Source organism: Cydia strobilella, chromosome 10, assembly GCF_947568885.1.
Source record: "Cydia strobilella chromosome 10, ilCydStro3.1, whole genome shotgun sequence".
NCBI lineage: Eukaryota > Metazoa > Arthropoda > Insecta > Lepidoptera > Tortricidae > Cydia > Cydia strobilella.
This window is the reverse complement of record NC_086050.1, coordinates 13,076,556-13,093,507: the sequence shown is the minus strand read 5'-3', so window position 1 is coordinate 13,093,507 and position 16,952 is coordinate 13,076,556. Positions and strand designations below refer to the sequence as shown.

Below are 16,952 nucleotides of genomic sequence, written 5' to 3'. Positions count from 1 at the left end.
CATCTCCAGTAACTATCTTTTGCAGCACCTCATCAGGATTTTCACCGCACAGGTCAATAAAATCGGAACAACAAGCTACTCGCATATCTTTCTGAACCGGTGTCAGCATTCGCGGAACCCATCTCGCACTTACTTTTGACATATTAAGATGGTAATGGATAATATCATGTATGGTACCAACAGAAAGACCGGTTATTTGAGCTATTGATTTTACCTTCACTCGGCCGTCTTCCAATATAAGTTTTTCCACTTTGATAATATTTTCTTGTGAAGTAGCTACTACAGGCCGGCCTGGTCTAGGATCATCTTCAATACTCTCTCTCCCACGTTTAAATTCACTTGACCACTTTTGAATGGTAGATAAAGAAGGAGCAGACTCACGGTAAACACAATCCATTTCTTCTTTTATAGTTTTTTGATTTTTACCCTGATTGGTCAAGAATTTTATTACGGCTCGATGCTCTAATTTAATTAACATTGTTAAATCGCTCATGGTGCTCACGTTTGTTCGGCAATTGCAGAAAAACGAGAACATATCGGTTTGAATTTTACTTTTTTTTTTAAAGTCTATGAATGACTCTTAGTGGCCAGTAACAAAAGAAATACTCAAAAAGGTTGTAAGATATCAATATCGAGAATTTATTGAACGCCCCTCGTATCTGACATAGTTGTATATAGGTACCGTTTTTTTATGAACTTACGAAAATCTGAATTCGAAAGTTTTATGTTCCCAAGTCAATAGATAGTAACGAAAAAAAATTTAGAGACACAGATGCACCAAACCGTCGGTCACCCTTAAAACTAGTTAATTTTATTGTACCTATGGGAAATTTCATATATTACTGCTGATTGCCGTTGTTCAGTCCGTCAATTTATGATTGCTGCGATTGACCCTGAGTTTTCTTTTTAACCGGCTATTGCGCTACGAACTTGCCATGTAACAGAAAAAGATACATTAACCTAAGTTTTGAAGGAAACGTGGTGCGAAATTAATGCCAGAATTCCAGCAGTGCATTCAGTAAGGTATTCCGACCGTATAAGGCTGACCTAAGGCTTTTATGAATCTTTTTCGACTAAGGCAGTCTCTACGGGACATCGTCAACGTGACATGCGGCACTTATTCTCAATACCTTTTTGTGGAAGGTGTCAGGATGACTAGATTTTACTGCATTATCGCCTAAATGCCATTATCGTCGAGCTAACGCCTAGTCTACACGCCGAGTTTAAAGAGATTTATAAAAAACTACCATAATAAATTATTTATTTTTAATCCGATCGGTCTAGTCTATCACTTGTGCTCTATTACGTGATACGGTTTTTAAGAAGTTATTATTTTTTCTATAATAGTTATTTGTTTTACAAGGAGGCAAAGTTGTTGTTTAACCACTCATGTCAATGTGTCATAACGTGAACCACGAGCGTAGCGAGTGGTTCGAAAAATGGAAACTTGAGCGTTGCAAGGGTTTCAAGGCAAGAGGGTTAAACAAATTTTGCCACCGAGTGAAACACAATTTTTTTTACCACACCAACTCAAGGAAAATACTAACTGTAAAATATCAACAAAATCAAAGCAAATCGATTCAAAATGAATGTTATTAAATATTTATCGTTCAAAATCATCATTTAAAAGTCAATTCGACCAGGAACCATAAGAAATCAAATCAAAATTTGCATTTGATTACTTTGCGAGTGAATTGCCACAAAAATGAAGAAAATGTACTGCCCGCGCGCCAATTCCGTGCATTCGGAGGTCGCGGAAGTGGGGGGGTGTGCGCCGCGCCCGTACGTACAAAATGACACCAGTCACCATCACTGTCATGACGCCTAACATTCCTCAAAGGAAGCCAAAATCGACGCTGCGATATGTTTCACCGCGTGTAGAGTAAAAGTGGCGTCGAATTCAGGGATCCGCAAATACCATGCCTATAGCCAAGTAATTTATCTACAGAACAATGTAAAAATAGTAGTAGAAAACTTCCAATTTTTTTGCGACAAAATATAAAACACATTTTCTCACCATTGCTCAAAATATAGCTGACACGTGCGTTTGCGCCGGCGTGCCGTACATGTTAATAAAATGCAACTTCCCTATCAGTTTTTGAACAATCAAGAGAGCCTTTACCAGCTGGTGTGGTGAAAAATATGTTTTTCCTCGCCTTGACACTTTCTAAACTGGAATTTTTAAACACACGGAATTAATTTAAACAAACTACTGTCACTGTCAAGGTGACCCTTGCAGGCAAGTAAAGGTTCTCAAAGTAAGGGCTCGCAGAAAAACTTAAAAATAAATGTACGTAAGAAATGAATTTTCTCAAAAACTATTTATTAATGGCACACTATTACATATAATTTTATTATGGGGATAGTTTGAGGCCTGAGAAAACATAGAATATGTTTTACCATCATCATTATCGTGCAAAAGTTTTTTGTCACTGGCCACACACACCTTTGTTTACATTTATTCAGTGTGTTTAAAAATTTCAGTTTACTTTGGTCCATTTTTGACGGAATGATATGTAGGTATTTATATTTTGCGGGATTAACTGTTTTAAGTATTAGTGATTTTCTGTGCATGATGGGTGTTAAATCGTCACCACTGTGTGCAAACTGTCAGAAGACTGATGACTTGTCTCACGTGTTGTTGGAATGCGTCCGGAATTCGGACTTGAGAAAAAGAATTTTTGGTAGTCTGGGCTCCATGCACAATGGACAGATCAATTGTTGGTTGGCAGAGCCTATATCGGACAAAGCAATCAGTGTTTACCACTTTATTGACCTCTCCCTTGAGTAGGGAACTATGATAGCACCCATGAGGCTGACATGTTCACCTAGAGTGTCCAAAGCCTCCATAAAAACCAGATTAAAAAAAAAAAAAAAAAAAAAAAAAGTATTAGTGAAATAGAAGTAAACTAATATATTTTGACTTATATAGCTCAGAAGAGATAATGTGCAGTAAAGTACTATTCGTGGTAAATAAATTACCATTTCATATATCTACACAGTTATCCATAGAGTTACTGAGAAACATGACAAATTATAATGTTTTATTTGAAAATAAACAAACAACGTGCTAAATGAACAGGTAGACATACTAATTAGCTCCATGCATGAATTTATTTTTATTTTTGGATTCATAATTTATATCGTTGGAACACCGGAAATGATAAAAATACTTTTGTAAACCTTAACATTATTTTATTAAAAAATATATAAAATGTTGAAAATTTTTGAGCGGTTGAAACGCTCATAATTTTTGGCGCGAATTCGACAGAGCGTGATGACGTCACACGTTGGGCGGCCCAACTGACGTTTGCTACTAATGACACTAATCTGTCGAACGCGTGACGTCACGTGGCGTTTCGAGCGTTTCGCTCACTAGCTTTTCGCGGGCAAATTTTTGTACTTTTTATTTATAATTTTAAGTAATTAAATGGTAATTTAAAAACGGAAATGCATTTGTAACATGATATAACGGTAACAAACATCCGAATAAAACATATTTAGTTCAAATATAAACTTCATGCATGAGGCTAATTCTTAATTTACCAACACTTTTTAATTATAATAATTGCTGAAAAACTAAAACTCAGATAGTGAAATTACATTTCGATTGCCACAATCTGTCTAATTGATCTGTTATTTCAAGAAAAAATTAATATGTACTTTGTACTGAAATGACAGAACGGTTGGTCCTATTGGGACAATCCAGTTGTCATTTTAGGATCCGGGACAAAAAAATGTTTATAGAAAAAAACTTGCGTAAATGAGTGCCTGTAAGATTACAGTATCCTAGACTAAAAGAGTTGCATATATTAATAATTATGTATGTATATATGTGACTTATATGAGGTATAAAGCATGAACTACTTACAGTAGTAGTTATTTAATTTAGCTTAAAATTTAAGACTGATGTCACTTGGGTGCTTAGAAAAAAGTCGTTTCCTAATTCCTTATGAATAATGATTGTTTTTTTGGATTGTTCCTAATGATGGTTTGAATTTATGGTAGCAGTCAATAAGAAAATGAAAATTAGATGAAAACAATAACTTTGGATCAATTATATTGGATCTTTTGTTACCGTTGTGTGCAATATAATAGCAGTCAATACGAAAATGTAAATTAGGCGAAAACAATATCTTTAGATCAATTATATCGGATCTTTTTTTATAATTCTTCTAAATTACTTGACATTGTTTCAAAATTGACTGTAACCTTTATTTAAATAATATTGAAAGTAAAAACCGGCTTTTTTACGGACTAGCGGAAATTCGCGGAAATAAATACAATTGTGTACCAATACAGTACCAAGCCATTTTCTGGGGATTGATGTTATCCAATGACCAATTAATTAAATGTCCTATTCCTATTCGTTCGAGGTAATGAATCCGACCATTGGCAATATATGAAAATAAAGACCGACAAAAACGAGCAATGCAGAGATGAGGTTGCGTGTTTTGTTACGGAGTTACCATGGCCATCATTCGGCTCTATCGTCAGATCATTCTCAAGCCACTATAATAATATACCTATTGCATTATCATCCAATTTACTTACACCAAAGATAGATTTACTCTATGCTTACACTGACATGCAAAATTACTGCTCGATAGGAAACTAAAAAGTGGGTCATTTTCACTTTAAACGATTTGAATTATATTTGAATAAAGACACTGGGACAGGTGAAATTTTAAAATAAAAATATTTTACCCTCAATAAGACAAGATTAATATATTTCCCCCCATCATTTCGACTCTCAAAAAATTAAATTTGGTTCAAATTTGCTTAATTTTCTACACCTATCTATCCTAATGGGATAAACTATAAGCATAGAGTAACTTACTATAAGTATAAAGTAGTAGCAATCTGTAAATGTAAATTAGGCGAAAACAATACTTTAGATCAATTATATCGGATCTTTTTTTATAATTCTTCTAAATTACTTGACATTGTTTCAAAATTGACTGTAACCTTTATTTAAATAATATTGAAAGTAAAAACCGGCTTTTTTACGGACTAGCGGAAATTCGCGGAAATAAATTCTTTCAAATTCTCTGCAGACTTTTCTTGGTTTGACTCTTTAATTGTGATTTAGTATCTTGCCTATTTCCAATCAAAGCTTTACATCTAATTCTAAACCCGTCATCCAGAAACTTTTCTATAAGACGATCTTCGTGTTCTAGTGTGTTCATTCGGACCAATTCGGACTTTGTTACTTTGTTGTTGATTTTAGACCGACTACTTGGTTTGTCATGGGCAGCTATTATTTAGAGCCAAACAAACAAACAAACAAAACCAAGTATTTGGTCATAAATCAACAACAGAGTCCGAATGATGAACTACTAGCTAGTACACTCTGCTACGAAGATGGTCTTATAGAAAAGTTTCTTTTTTTCTGGATGACATGGGTTTAGATCTAAACTTTAGATGTAAAGCTTTGATTGGAAATAATAGCGAGATACCAAGTTACAATACAATTATACACAATTCTACTTCTTTCATAGAGTTCTACATTTAAAAAAAAAACCGGTTTTCACAAAAAAATTTTTACTTCCAATATTATTTAAGTAAAGGTTACAGTTAATTATGAAACAATGTCAAGTAATGCAGAAGAATTATAGAAGAAGATCCAATATAATCGATCGAAAGTTACAGTTTTCACCTAATTTTCATTTTCTTATTGACTGCTATTATATTGCACACAACTGTAAGTAATTGTATCATTCCTGTGGCACCACATATTTCAAATCGCATTCATTGAATATATTTTTAAGCTGAATAAATATGACATGTTCCAGTCTTCAAGGAAAAACTTATTTTGTAAATAAGACATTATTTTTACGATTTATTAATTAAAATTTTGTCCATTAGTCCTCATCAGTCAGTGTAACACATTAACACTGTATCTTTTGGGACAATGCATGGAGGTGTCTACTTTAAACCTAGGTCACCTAGGTGTATGCAGAATAGGGATAGTTATACAGGGTTGAAAAAAAGTGCATTGCCGTTGCCAGGGAGGTTTTGGGATTATACTGAGCAACTTCTACTATGGGACCAACCACGAAATGAAATCGCGAATAAAAATTTACCCCCCCCCCATAGAAAATGGACCAGCCAAAATGTATGAAACAGCTAAAGTTTTTTCGCGCTTTCGGGGTTGGTCCCATAGTGAAAGTTGCCACAAACCTCCCTGGCAACGGGAATGCACATGTTTTTTAGCCACCGTGTATTGTATGATTTTGTTGATGTGGAGTTTTTCTATGAAATAAATTATTATTTGTTTATTAATGTCTTGTTTTTCCTCTTACCAAAATTTCTTATAATAATAAAAATGGGCGAAACCGCACAGATTCTTGAAAACAAAACATTTAGTGTTTGACTGCGCTGTAGAAAGAAAACACAGTATCAGTAAAATATTAAAAACACGTTGTATCCTTATTACAATGAATATGCTCCGAAAGAGCCATTTTCTGGGGATTGATGTTATCCAATGACCAATTAATTAAATGTCCTATTCCTATTCGTTCGAGGTAATGAATCCGACCATTGGCAATATATGAAAATAAAGACCGACAAAAACGAGCAATGCAGAGATGAGGTTGCGTGTTTTGTTACGGAGTTATCATGGCCATCATTCGGCTCTATCGTCAGATCATTCTCAAGCCACTATAATAATATACCTATTGCATTATCATCCAATTTACTTACACCAAAGATAGATTTACTCTATGCTTACACTGACATGCAAAATTACTGCTCGATAGGAAACTAAAAAGTGGGTCATTTTCACTTTAAACGATTTGAATTATATTTGAATAAAGACACTGGGACAGGTGAAATTTTAAAATAAAAATATTTTACCCTTAATAAGACAAGATTAATATATTTCCCCCCATCATTTCGACTATCAAAAAATTAAATTTGGATCAAATTTGCTTAATTTTGTACACCTATCTATCCTAATGGGATAAACTATAAGCATAGAGTAACTTACTATAAGCATAGAGTAACTTATACTAGAGCGGTACTGTCATAGTAAATTTTGTAACCCCAGTAAATTCACTGCCATCTGTCGACACACTTTAAAATTAAAAATGAAGATTTATAAAAATACGATAGAATGTATTTAAATATAGATAAATGATTTTTTTTATTTGCATTAATTATTTTTATGATTTTGACCCATGTTCTTTCACTGATATGCGTTAAAATTGTTAAATAACAAACGAAACCGTCAACGCCATCTATACGACTGTAGGCCAAAACTAGTAGCGCCCTCTGAACGAGAATCAAATTTTCTTGATTTTCGAGGCACGTTTTTTCCTTAGACTGTATCCATCTATTACGGAGTTATATCTATCTTTGCTATAAGTATAAAGTAGTAGCAATCTGTAAACGTGCCACGGATCAGATTAGAAGCGCAAGCCATCTGTCGAGTTTCGGCCGCACTACTACACACCGAACTTGACCACATCGCATTCGCTATGCATGTAGCTAGTTTTAAGCTCCCTCGCTGAGTAAGTACATCACGGCGCGTTGCTGACGGTAGATGTCGCTATCTACCTTGTTTAGGGTTTATTATGTAGAGTGGTGTGCACCGTCTGCATATTGCATAAGTGTGAATAGTCATCAATTTTATGACATTTTAAAAATAAGAGCACTTATTTTTCCTAATTTACTACAATGACGATTAAATTTTAAGGTTATATTTTTGTATGGAATACATTTTTTTTACTCTTTTCTACTCCCATACTTTTATTTGTCATATAAAGCAAAGAGTATATAACCACTACGTTTATATAAAGGGTCGTGCACATATCATTAAAACCCTACCTTAGTTGTCAAGATAAGTCTTTAGTCTATTCCCCAAAAACGCATTTGTGCATAAAAATATCGTATGAAATACATTGTTGCCTTATTTTAAATGTCATCTTCATCTCTGACAAATAAGTGAACCATAGACATGTTTTTTTTCAGATTATACTATTTGAAATAGGTAGATACCGTAGGTAGAAGTCCACTCGCCTTAAATTGTTACTCACGCCACTCGCCTTTTTTTACCACTTGATCAACGGTTGCATAAAATACTATTAGAGTTACATAGACCAAGTTACATAGTCTGCAACGATTTTGTCGATTTTGATAGCATACGCAGTGCAAGTGTTATTTGTACGTCATAATTTCATAGAAGTTTGACGTTCAAAATAACACTTGCACTGCGTGTGCTATCAAAATCATTGCAGACTTTTCTTGGTCTGACTCTATTAATTAGTAGTTTATCGGTCAGGGAAGATCACCTGTGATCTTGCATATTTTTCGCAAATTTTCCTCAAGTCATTTGAGATATTCTTTTCCATCCATACATCTGTTATATAGTTATATTACAAGTAGGTTAGGTAAATATAGCACGGCAATTTAGTGAGTTTCCACGCGTTAGATTTTTGTTACAAATGTTAAAAATACATACACTCATTGAAGTGTGCCAATATTCTGTTGTTGCTAAATTTAACTACTTAACATCCCACCTTCTGTGCCAAGTGTGTGACTTTAACAAAGAATTTACTTCAGAATAGTTTCAGATTTTTTATCCATTGCTTCAACTTCATGCACTTGTTCAATATTTTTTTAATGACTGATAAATTATTCCACCATTGCCTGCATATGCATTGCATATAATATTTGGTCATTGTTATTTTGTAGACTAATTAATATTACTTGTATTTTTAAATTAAAAAAATATATCATTTTCTGTTATTCTTTTTCATCTTATTTTTTCATTATTAGGAATTATTATTAGGAATAAAACCATAAAAGTCCAAGTTTTCAACAATTTGTATTTTATCACCTTAGGTGAATTCATATTAAATAAAAAATTTCTTTTTCTCTTATATACACATTAAATCCAAATTTAGTCAGTGTATTTACAAATATATTAAATAGAATTTAGTAAAAATTAGTGAGATTTAACAATACCTACATACTTAAAACTATCTTAGAACATCAACAACTTTCACACCGGTGAAATATATATATATATAAGATAGCTTAAATTATAAACATAGGTACACAAAATTCGTAAAGAATTCGTTCTCATTCACTATTGAATGAACACCACAATGTAGTCATAATTCTCTTAGAGTCGGTTCGGCAGCTAGTAATAGCAACGTGTAGGCATGTATTAGGACGTAGTCGTAACCGGTGCTCCGAGTGCGCGTTATGTCACTGGGTCACATGTCTTATTTCATACATACACCGTATATGAATAACTTTAACGCGATGCAACATTACGTAAAACGTGTAAGAATTTAGTCTTCTCCGTTTCAATTGTCACTCATTTCACTAACAGATTACACTTTATTAAAACCTATCTACTCTAGCCTTCTCTATCGGAGACGTCGTCTCGCCTACAACAGTAAAAACGTTAGATATAACTCGAACACCTCTCTTGTATATCATTTCATCACCGCTCGCGTCTGCGGTCGTAGGGGCGCGGGCGCGGCTGCCCGCTCGACAATGGACTACTTGGCAATTCGGAACTATCTTTTCTTTTGCGTGAAAATTTAATTTACTCGCTTTTCAAAACTGTTTAGGCTCAAGAATTAGTAATATTATTGTCAGTTCTTCAGTAGGTATAATTGCACTACCTTGATTTATGTTCTTTTTAGTCTAATAGACGCGCCATGGCTAACACAACAATTATAACTTTATAATAATAACTAGTGATTTTTAACAGTAGGTATATGGTATTGAAGGCAATTTCATAAACTCTCGTTCTCACGTTATACGATTTCTAAAAGCTATTTGTGCTTAATTTTGTACTATAAATGAAATCTAATAATGCAGTTACAGCTATGACTCGAGAAACGAACTGCAGATGTCACATTGCACGGAAGAAACTGTTCGTAACAATCAACATAATCACAGTTACTGAAGCCTACATTGTACAAATAACCTATCTACACGTTATGTTAACTACTTATACAAAAACCTATGAGTATTATAAATAAGGAGCACTCGCTGTATTTGAAATTAATTAATATTGATTAAGAGATCATAATTTTAACGCTAACATTACCCTCTTCACTAGATTAGTCTATAATACGAACATTAAAAACATATATGCCACTGGGAAAACACTGAAGATAACCCGAAATATTTAGCGAAATTCGTAAAACAATATAGCGAGATTGAACAGGTGAAGTGCAGAAGAAAGAATAGTTATTAGGGTGGTTAGTGAGAAGGTCTGTTACCTACAGAAGAAGCGGATTGAGCAAAATGTTGTTAAACAAATCTTTGAGCAAGAGAAGACTCGACAGCAGCTCTCTAATGCACCGCGAGAAATAGAAAAAGGTACCAAATATACATATGTAAAAAACAGCGTAAGATATTGTAGACGACATTATCATGCCCATATCTTCGACTAGAAAATATAAAATAAAATAATATTTATCACGTATTCAGCAGTCGTGTTACACTTAGTATTAAACAATAAGTGCAGTGGCACGTTGTAAAGTTAAATTAATGGCACAGTTTCACGTTAGTTTCGTCAAGTACAAGAATATTAAACATACAATACTTAAGTTAGGTAGTCGCGGTCAGAGAAGGTTCACCACCTCATTTCTTTGACACATAACATTACTCCTATCTTAAACGTAGGACAATTTACACCTGTAATGGAATTTTGTCAATTTTATAATATTTGTGTGAGGCTAGTAGGTAAACTTTTTCTAACCTTGGTCGTACCTGTGGATAGGCTCATTACGTATCACTTTCTCATGGTATAGTTTTGACGCGTGCATCGACTAGCATGCACTGTAAGAGACAAGTTCAGTTAAGCTACAAACTTGTCGGCAGACCTACAGAAGATATGTTCCAGCCTCGCCCGGGCGAGTCCGAGTACCCATCGGTCGCGAGAAGCGCTACTAGGACACTTTAGGCCACATCGCTTCGTACCTTGTTCCCAGTCGATTTCATTCAATTAGCCTATCTAAATTAAAAATAAATACATCGAGCTGATCATCTATCATATTACTTACAAATATTATGTATAAAAAGATATATAAATTTCAATGAATTTACATATGTAGAGTTAATAAAGCTTCGTTAAAGACAACTCTTACGGCTAGGCGATGAAATTATTTCATAACTTCAACGTGAAAGTAAAAGTTCAGTTGTCCACTGATTCGGAGGTGGAGGGCTCACTGTCACTGGAATGTGGGGACGCGGAGCCGGGCGCCGCCTGCTAGAGGTGCGGCGGGTGGTCATGCGCGCCGCCGCGCTCGCGCTTCAGCCGCTGCTTCAGGTGCACCTTGGCGTGCCGCTTCTTCTCGTCCGAGCGCGCGAACTTGCGCCCGCAGACGTCGCAGGCGAAGGGCTTCTCGCCCGTGTGCGTGCGCACGTGTGTCGTCAGGTGGTCCGACCGGCTGAACGAGCGCATGCAGATGCGGCACTGGAACGGCTTCTGGCCCGTGTGTATCCTGATGTGCCTCGTCAGCTCGTCGGACCGCGAGAAGCGTCGGTCGCAGCCGTCCACGGGGCAGGCGTACGGCCGCTCGTGCACCGGCGTCTTGCTCGGCCGGTTGGGGTACTTGCGCGGCTTGACCGCGACCAGCCGCAGCGGCTGCGCGCTCTGCTGGTAGACCTGCGACAGGATCTCGTGGCCCTTGCTCGTGGACGGATTGTACTCGGCGAGCTGCACGGGCCGGTCGGAGGGCGGTGCCGGGTAGGGCTCGCGCTTGGGCAGGCCGGAGGGGCCGGGCGCGGGCTGCGGCGCGGGCTGGTACTCCTGCTCCCAGTGCTGCGGTGGCGCGCGGTACTCGCACGGCCCGGGGCAGGAGGGCTGCGGGGGCGCGCAGTAGGAGGGCTGGCACTCGGGCGGCGGGAGAAGGTCGACGCGCTCCTCGTACTCCTGGTAGTACTTGTCGCCGGGGCCGGGGCCGGGCGGCAGCAGCCACTGCAGCGGCGGCGACGGCGCGTGCTTGCCGGCGGGCGGCTGCGCGGGCCCGTACAGCGAGGCGCTGGCGCTGGACGCGTTGCTGGCGTCCTCGGCGCGCGCGCCGGGCGACAGCGACGCCTCATGCTTGTGGCGTCGCGGGGAGCAACCCAGTGACAACTCATCGCCTGGTAGGCTACCTGCAACAAGCAAACGATGCACTGTTATTGGCACACTTCAGTCGAGAGTAGTCTGGCTTTGTCAGAACGAGTTATCATAACGATCTGAGATCTTTTTCGCGATGTAATTAAATTGCTTAAACTTTGTTCTAAAACAACGCACCGAATATAAAATGTATACACGATACGGTCGGATCAAGTTAAAACAAACGTACCTACCTATACAATTTAAAGTTTCTCAATAGAGGTCCTACCACTTTGTAAAGATAGAACCAGAGCCGAACTTTACGCAACATTCATACGTTTTGATCATCTTAAATTCCTTATTTCATGGAGCACTTTCATGTTATTTTTCCTCACGGATTTTACAACTACACCTACTCACCTAAGTTTACCTATATCGACCTATTTGAAAGTATCAATTACCTGCAGACTTTCCCGCCAAACCTATTGATATATTGAAATTAGTTTTGCATTACCATTTTCATATAACTCATGTTTTAATTAATTAAGCCTTCATTCACATAGACAAATATTCCGTCGGGAAACATTATTTACACTAATGGGTTAGTTTAGACTACTTTTGTTTGATACGAAATCCATTTTGAAAAATCCAAGAAAAACATTTTGTGGTTTGTCGGTTAATTATTTGCGTTTGCGTTTGGTTTGGTATTTTATTGAAACTACCTACATATTTTTTGGTCGATCTTCTAGATAATCTAGATTTATACTAAACTTGTTTAATCTATGTAGGTAATTACAAAACTTCTTAAGCAGATTTTTACAGGGTAAGGTAAGTAAGTACACCCTAACCTAGCCTAATATGCCATAACTAATATGCCATAACTAATATGCATAGCGTAGCTTAGATTTTATATTTTGTACATACGTCGTTCAAGCAAAATATTGTACCTATTCCAGAAAAAATAACTTAAAACATGTTTTAATTGTCAAAACCAGCTCATTTGTTCTTTTTTTTAATTCGTTTACTAGGATTGCGAACGGAAGAGCTGATAAGTGATAACTCGCAGGATGCCGCGTATCTGCGCGCATCGGTATCAGCGGCGATGCCCAGCGCGCCCGCCGCCGCCACCACCACCACCCGTCGCCCGGCCAATGGGTTACGCACCCAACTGTCAGATTTCACATCCTAATCGGAAATTCTTAAACAACAAACAGAGTTGCTGCTATGATATTTGTGCCACAGAACGGATTTAAACGGATATATTTTTCTAGTTTGAACGTCATTAGGTACTTTAAAATAGTAATCATGCCTACTAATGATTGAAGATGAATAACTTTTAATTGAACGGATATATATATTTTTTATATTTTAAACGTCAATAGGTACTTTAATATATAAATTAGCAGTTAAAACTCTGTTATTCTTAAGCCAAATTATACTGGAATTGTGCCTACATTTATGATTATAAATCTTCATAATTGTAAAAAGTTTAAAAATTGTTTTCAGTTCGGTACAAATTCATGTTATAAAAATTTGAAAGAGGTGTGTAGGTACCTATTTAAAACACAATTAAAGAATGTTATCAAAGTTTTGGTGTAAAGAATATCTTAATGAGAAATGTGAAAGCGGTTTTGAAAATGCGTTGGTCTAATTCAGAAAAAAATATTTGCATATTCACCCGGTTGCCCAATAGGGTCTTAAGTTTCACTACGAATGGTGAATTTTCACTATGAACACTGGCACAAAATACACATTTCATCACAAATACGAAGACACGTTCTATATTGGAATTTATGACGGGAGGAAGGCAGACAACAGACCATTCACGAACTCGTCGAGTTCCATGCAACGTCGCGCATCGATCCGACCGGCTACGGGATAGGACTTTCCATTTCACACTAACTTTAAAACACTAAACTTTGTAACAACGCGTGAATTAATGTATAAACGAGGCAATATTACGGCTTAATGAAGGTGAAGGACACGCAACGGGAAGAAATCGCATTGTTTATTTACAACGTTATCGGTTGCGGGGGCGCGGGCCGCCTACGTACCCGGCGCATACGAGTGACCAGGGTCGCACCTGATATCGGCGGGGGCTCCAGCAGACTCGGGAAGAACGCCGGCAGGTCCGACGTGGACACCGGCGTGTTGAGGTCCGCCGACATGTGGCCCAGCGCGGGCGCAGGCGCCGGCTTGATCGGGCAGTCGAAGCCCAGGCCCATGTCGGCCAGGGACAGTAGATGCGCCCCGATCGGGGGCTCCGCGTCCGTGCCCATGCCGTCGGGCACCACCTGCTCCTCGGCCCACTGGCCGAGTGGAATTACGAACAACGCCAGCGTGAAGACGGCCTCTCGCGCGGCCGGTACGAAGGGGACTGGCTCCGCGCGACCCCGCGTCGCAGTTTTATCAATGGAGAAGCGGTCCCATATTCGGTAGCGGCGCGCGCCGCTCCGCCAATCGCGCGGCGCTGCGCCCCCCCGGCGCTGACGTCACCGCCCGGCCCGCCCACCGCCCGCGCCACCCCGGGCGCCCGCCCGCCGCCCGCCGTTGCCCGCTGCCGCCGCGCGCCGCCGGCACGAGCCGAGCAGCCTCCGATTCCGTCGCGTATGCTTCCGAGGATCGCAACTTCATTCAACTTTGACTTGACCTATTCGATAGAGCCATCTTGATATGTAATTTTTTGACCACGATCGATGTAAATATTTGCTAATATATGCTTTTAAGTAAAAGCGTTGTGACAGTATTAATATAATAATATCACAATATTTTAATGTTTATAATTTAGTAGTTTGTAGTGTATGTAGTAAATAGTAGTATAATTTAGTAATACATACCTATCACATCTACTAAAGTTTTTAACACTTTAAAATAACTATGCAATGGTATTCATACATTTTAGGATTTGATTGTACTGCATTATTTATCAAAAAAATACCAGATAAAATTAATTACCTAATTAAGTAAGAATTATACCCCTTCTGCATTGTTATTGTAAACAGTATGTTACGTATAAGTAGATGCAATTTCCTTACTTTATTCAATGCAAGTGGTGTAATTTATTTACCTTTAAGTACCTAATTGTTACGCTTAGCGATAATAGTCAAAACGTTTGTAGTTATATTTAACGTGTAAACCACTGTCGGTGAACCAATAAATATAAAATAAAAAATTTAAAATAAAGGTCAAATAACGTATTAAAAGTTAAAAAGCGGCTAAGTACGAGTCGGACTCGCCCACCGAGGGTTCCGTACAAATTTACCTTTTTTATTACAAAGGAGGGTGGGCAAATTGCCCTATATGACCAATAAGGTCAAGCGATATGTCACTGGATAGCTAATTGTAAGTTCTAAAACTTTTACTATGACAGGTAGCCCCAAATCTTTGCGTGAAAAAAGTTAACGAGGCATAAAAGTAGTTTGAGCTGAATCGTTTCTGTAGGTTTTTAGGGTTCCGTACCCAAAGGGTAAAAACGGGACCCTATTACTAAGACTTCGCTGTCCGTCTGTCACCAGGCTGTATCTCATGAACCGTGATAGCTAGACAGTTGAAATGTTCACAGATGATGGATTTCTGTTGCCGCTATAACAACAAATACTAAAAACAGAATAAAATTAATATTTAAGTGGGGCTCCCATACAACAAACGTGATTTTATAGCAGATTTTTGCGTAATGGTACGGAACACTTAGTGTTTTTTTGTGTATTTGGTTATAAATCGTTTAAAAACAGATGTAGAGAGCTAAAGCTAGCCCTATAACAATAAAAATGATCTCAGTAATGGAATGTTTTTTTATCTTGCCATAAGTTTTTTCACACAGCGAGTCGAGATTTTCTGTCATACAAAAAGTTGTAGAATATGAAAAAAACCTTTCCAATGATATATGGCTTGTCAATATTACAGTTTCTAGGCCAGAGTCCATACAAATCTGCCCATCCTCCTTTATAGTTTTCAGATTTTTCCCTGTACTTGTAGTGTTAGACGATATTACTTGCCTTTCATAGTTCTAGGTCAACGGGAAGTACCCTATCAATTTTGATTCCCTGTCAAAATTTACGTTTTTTGCGGCATAAACGGCCGTATATATATTTTTACGTTAACTTAGAAGTTTGATTTTTTTACAGCTTCAATGGGCTGTAGACCTGAGTTTTAATTTCAACTCGATACCTCCACGCGTTCCCGGGAAAAGGGTCTTGACAGACAGGCAGACGGACGGACGGACAACAAAGTGATCCTATAAGGGTTCCGTTTTTTTCCTTTTGAGGTACGGAACCCTAAAAAATAAATAGTCCATGCAAAGAAATGAAATATATATTCCTGAGATACTATAAAATATGACTACTGGCTCTACTTAGGTATAGGCACACTCATTTTGTTGCGTGAATCATTTCTTGAAATTCAACGTAATATAAAAGAATGACTAATGTATTAATTGTTCGTTATTAAATGTAAGGCATAAATTTAATTAATTTTATAAGTATTAAACAAAATAACTATACTTAATACATCAAATTATAAATTTTAATGTAATGTAGAGATTAATTATTAATATACCAAACTAAATTGTATAGCCACGCAGTGACTGCCAATACCATATTATTATGTATAGGGTATCTATCTATGTAGGTATACGCGGGGTTCAGTTGAAATTAATTACCGAAATGTCATCGAGTTCTGTTTCTTAAAATTTTTGGTGCACACCTCAATAAAAGAAAACGGTACAAATCAGTCTCAAAAGTAGAGGTAAACTACCGCTCATAACTATTTAGGCACTCGTAATTTTTTTCCATGCAATTGTATACAAAATCGACTTTCAGAATTATACCGCTAAATCGCAGTCGGGAAACAGTTTTTTGTGCAGTTTACTTTTTTAATTTAA

The 16,952-nt window shown here is 37.4% G+C and overlaps 1 protein-coding gene across 2 annotated transcripts in view; it reads right to left on the bottom strand.

Moving 5' to 3' along the window:
* Nucleotides 1-8,813: 8,813 nt before the first annotated feature.
* LOC134744628 (early growth response protein 3) overlaps nucleotides 8,814-16,952 on the bottom strand; it is a 66,521-nt gene continuing 58,382 nt past the window's right edge. Inside the window, exons 1-2 of one of the 2 annotated variants that reach the window (XM_063678513.1) lie at nucleotides 14,157-14,604; nucleotides 8,814-12,129 (exon numbers count right to left, since the gene is read on the bottom strand). In XM_063678513.1, coding sequence (XP_063534583.1) covers nucleotides 11,240-12,129; nucleotides 14,157-14,352 — 1,086 coding nt within the window. In that variant the 5' untranslated portion in view covers nucleotides 14,353-14,604 and the 3' untranslated portion in view covers nucleotides 8,814-11,239. Of the gene's footprint in view, nucleotides 12,130-14,156; nucleotides 14,605-16,952 lie in introns of those variants that run through there. The other variant, XM_063678512.1, reaches the window with a different exon arrangement.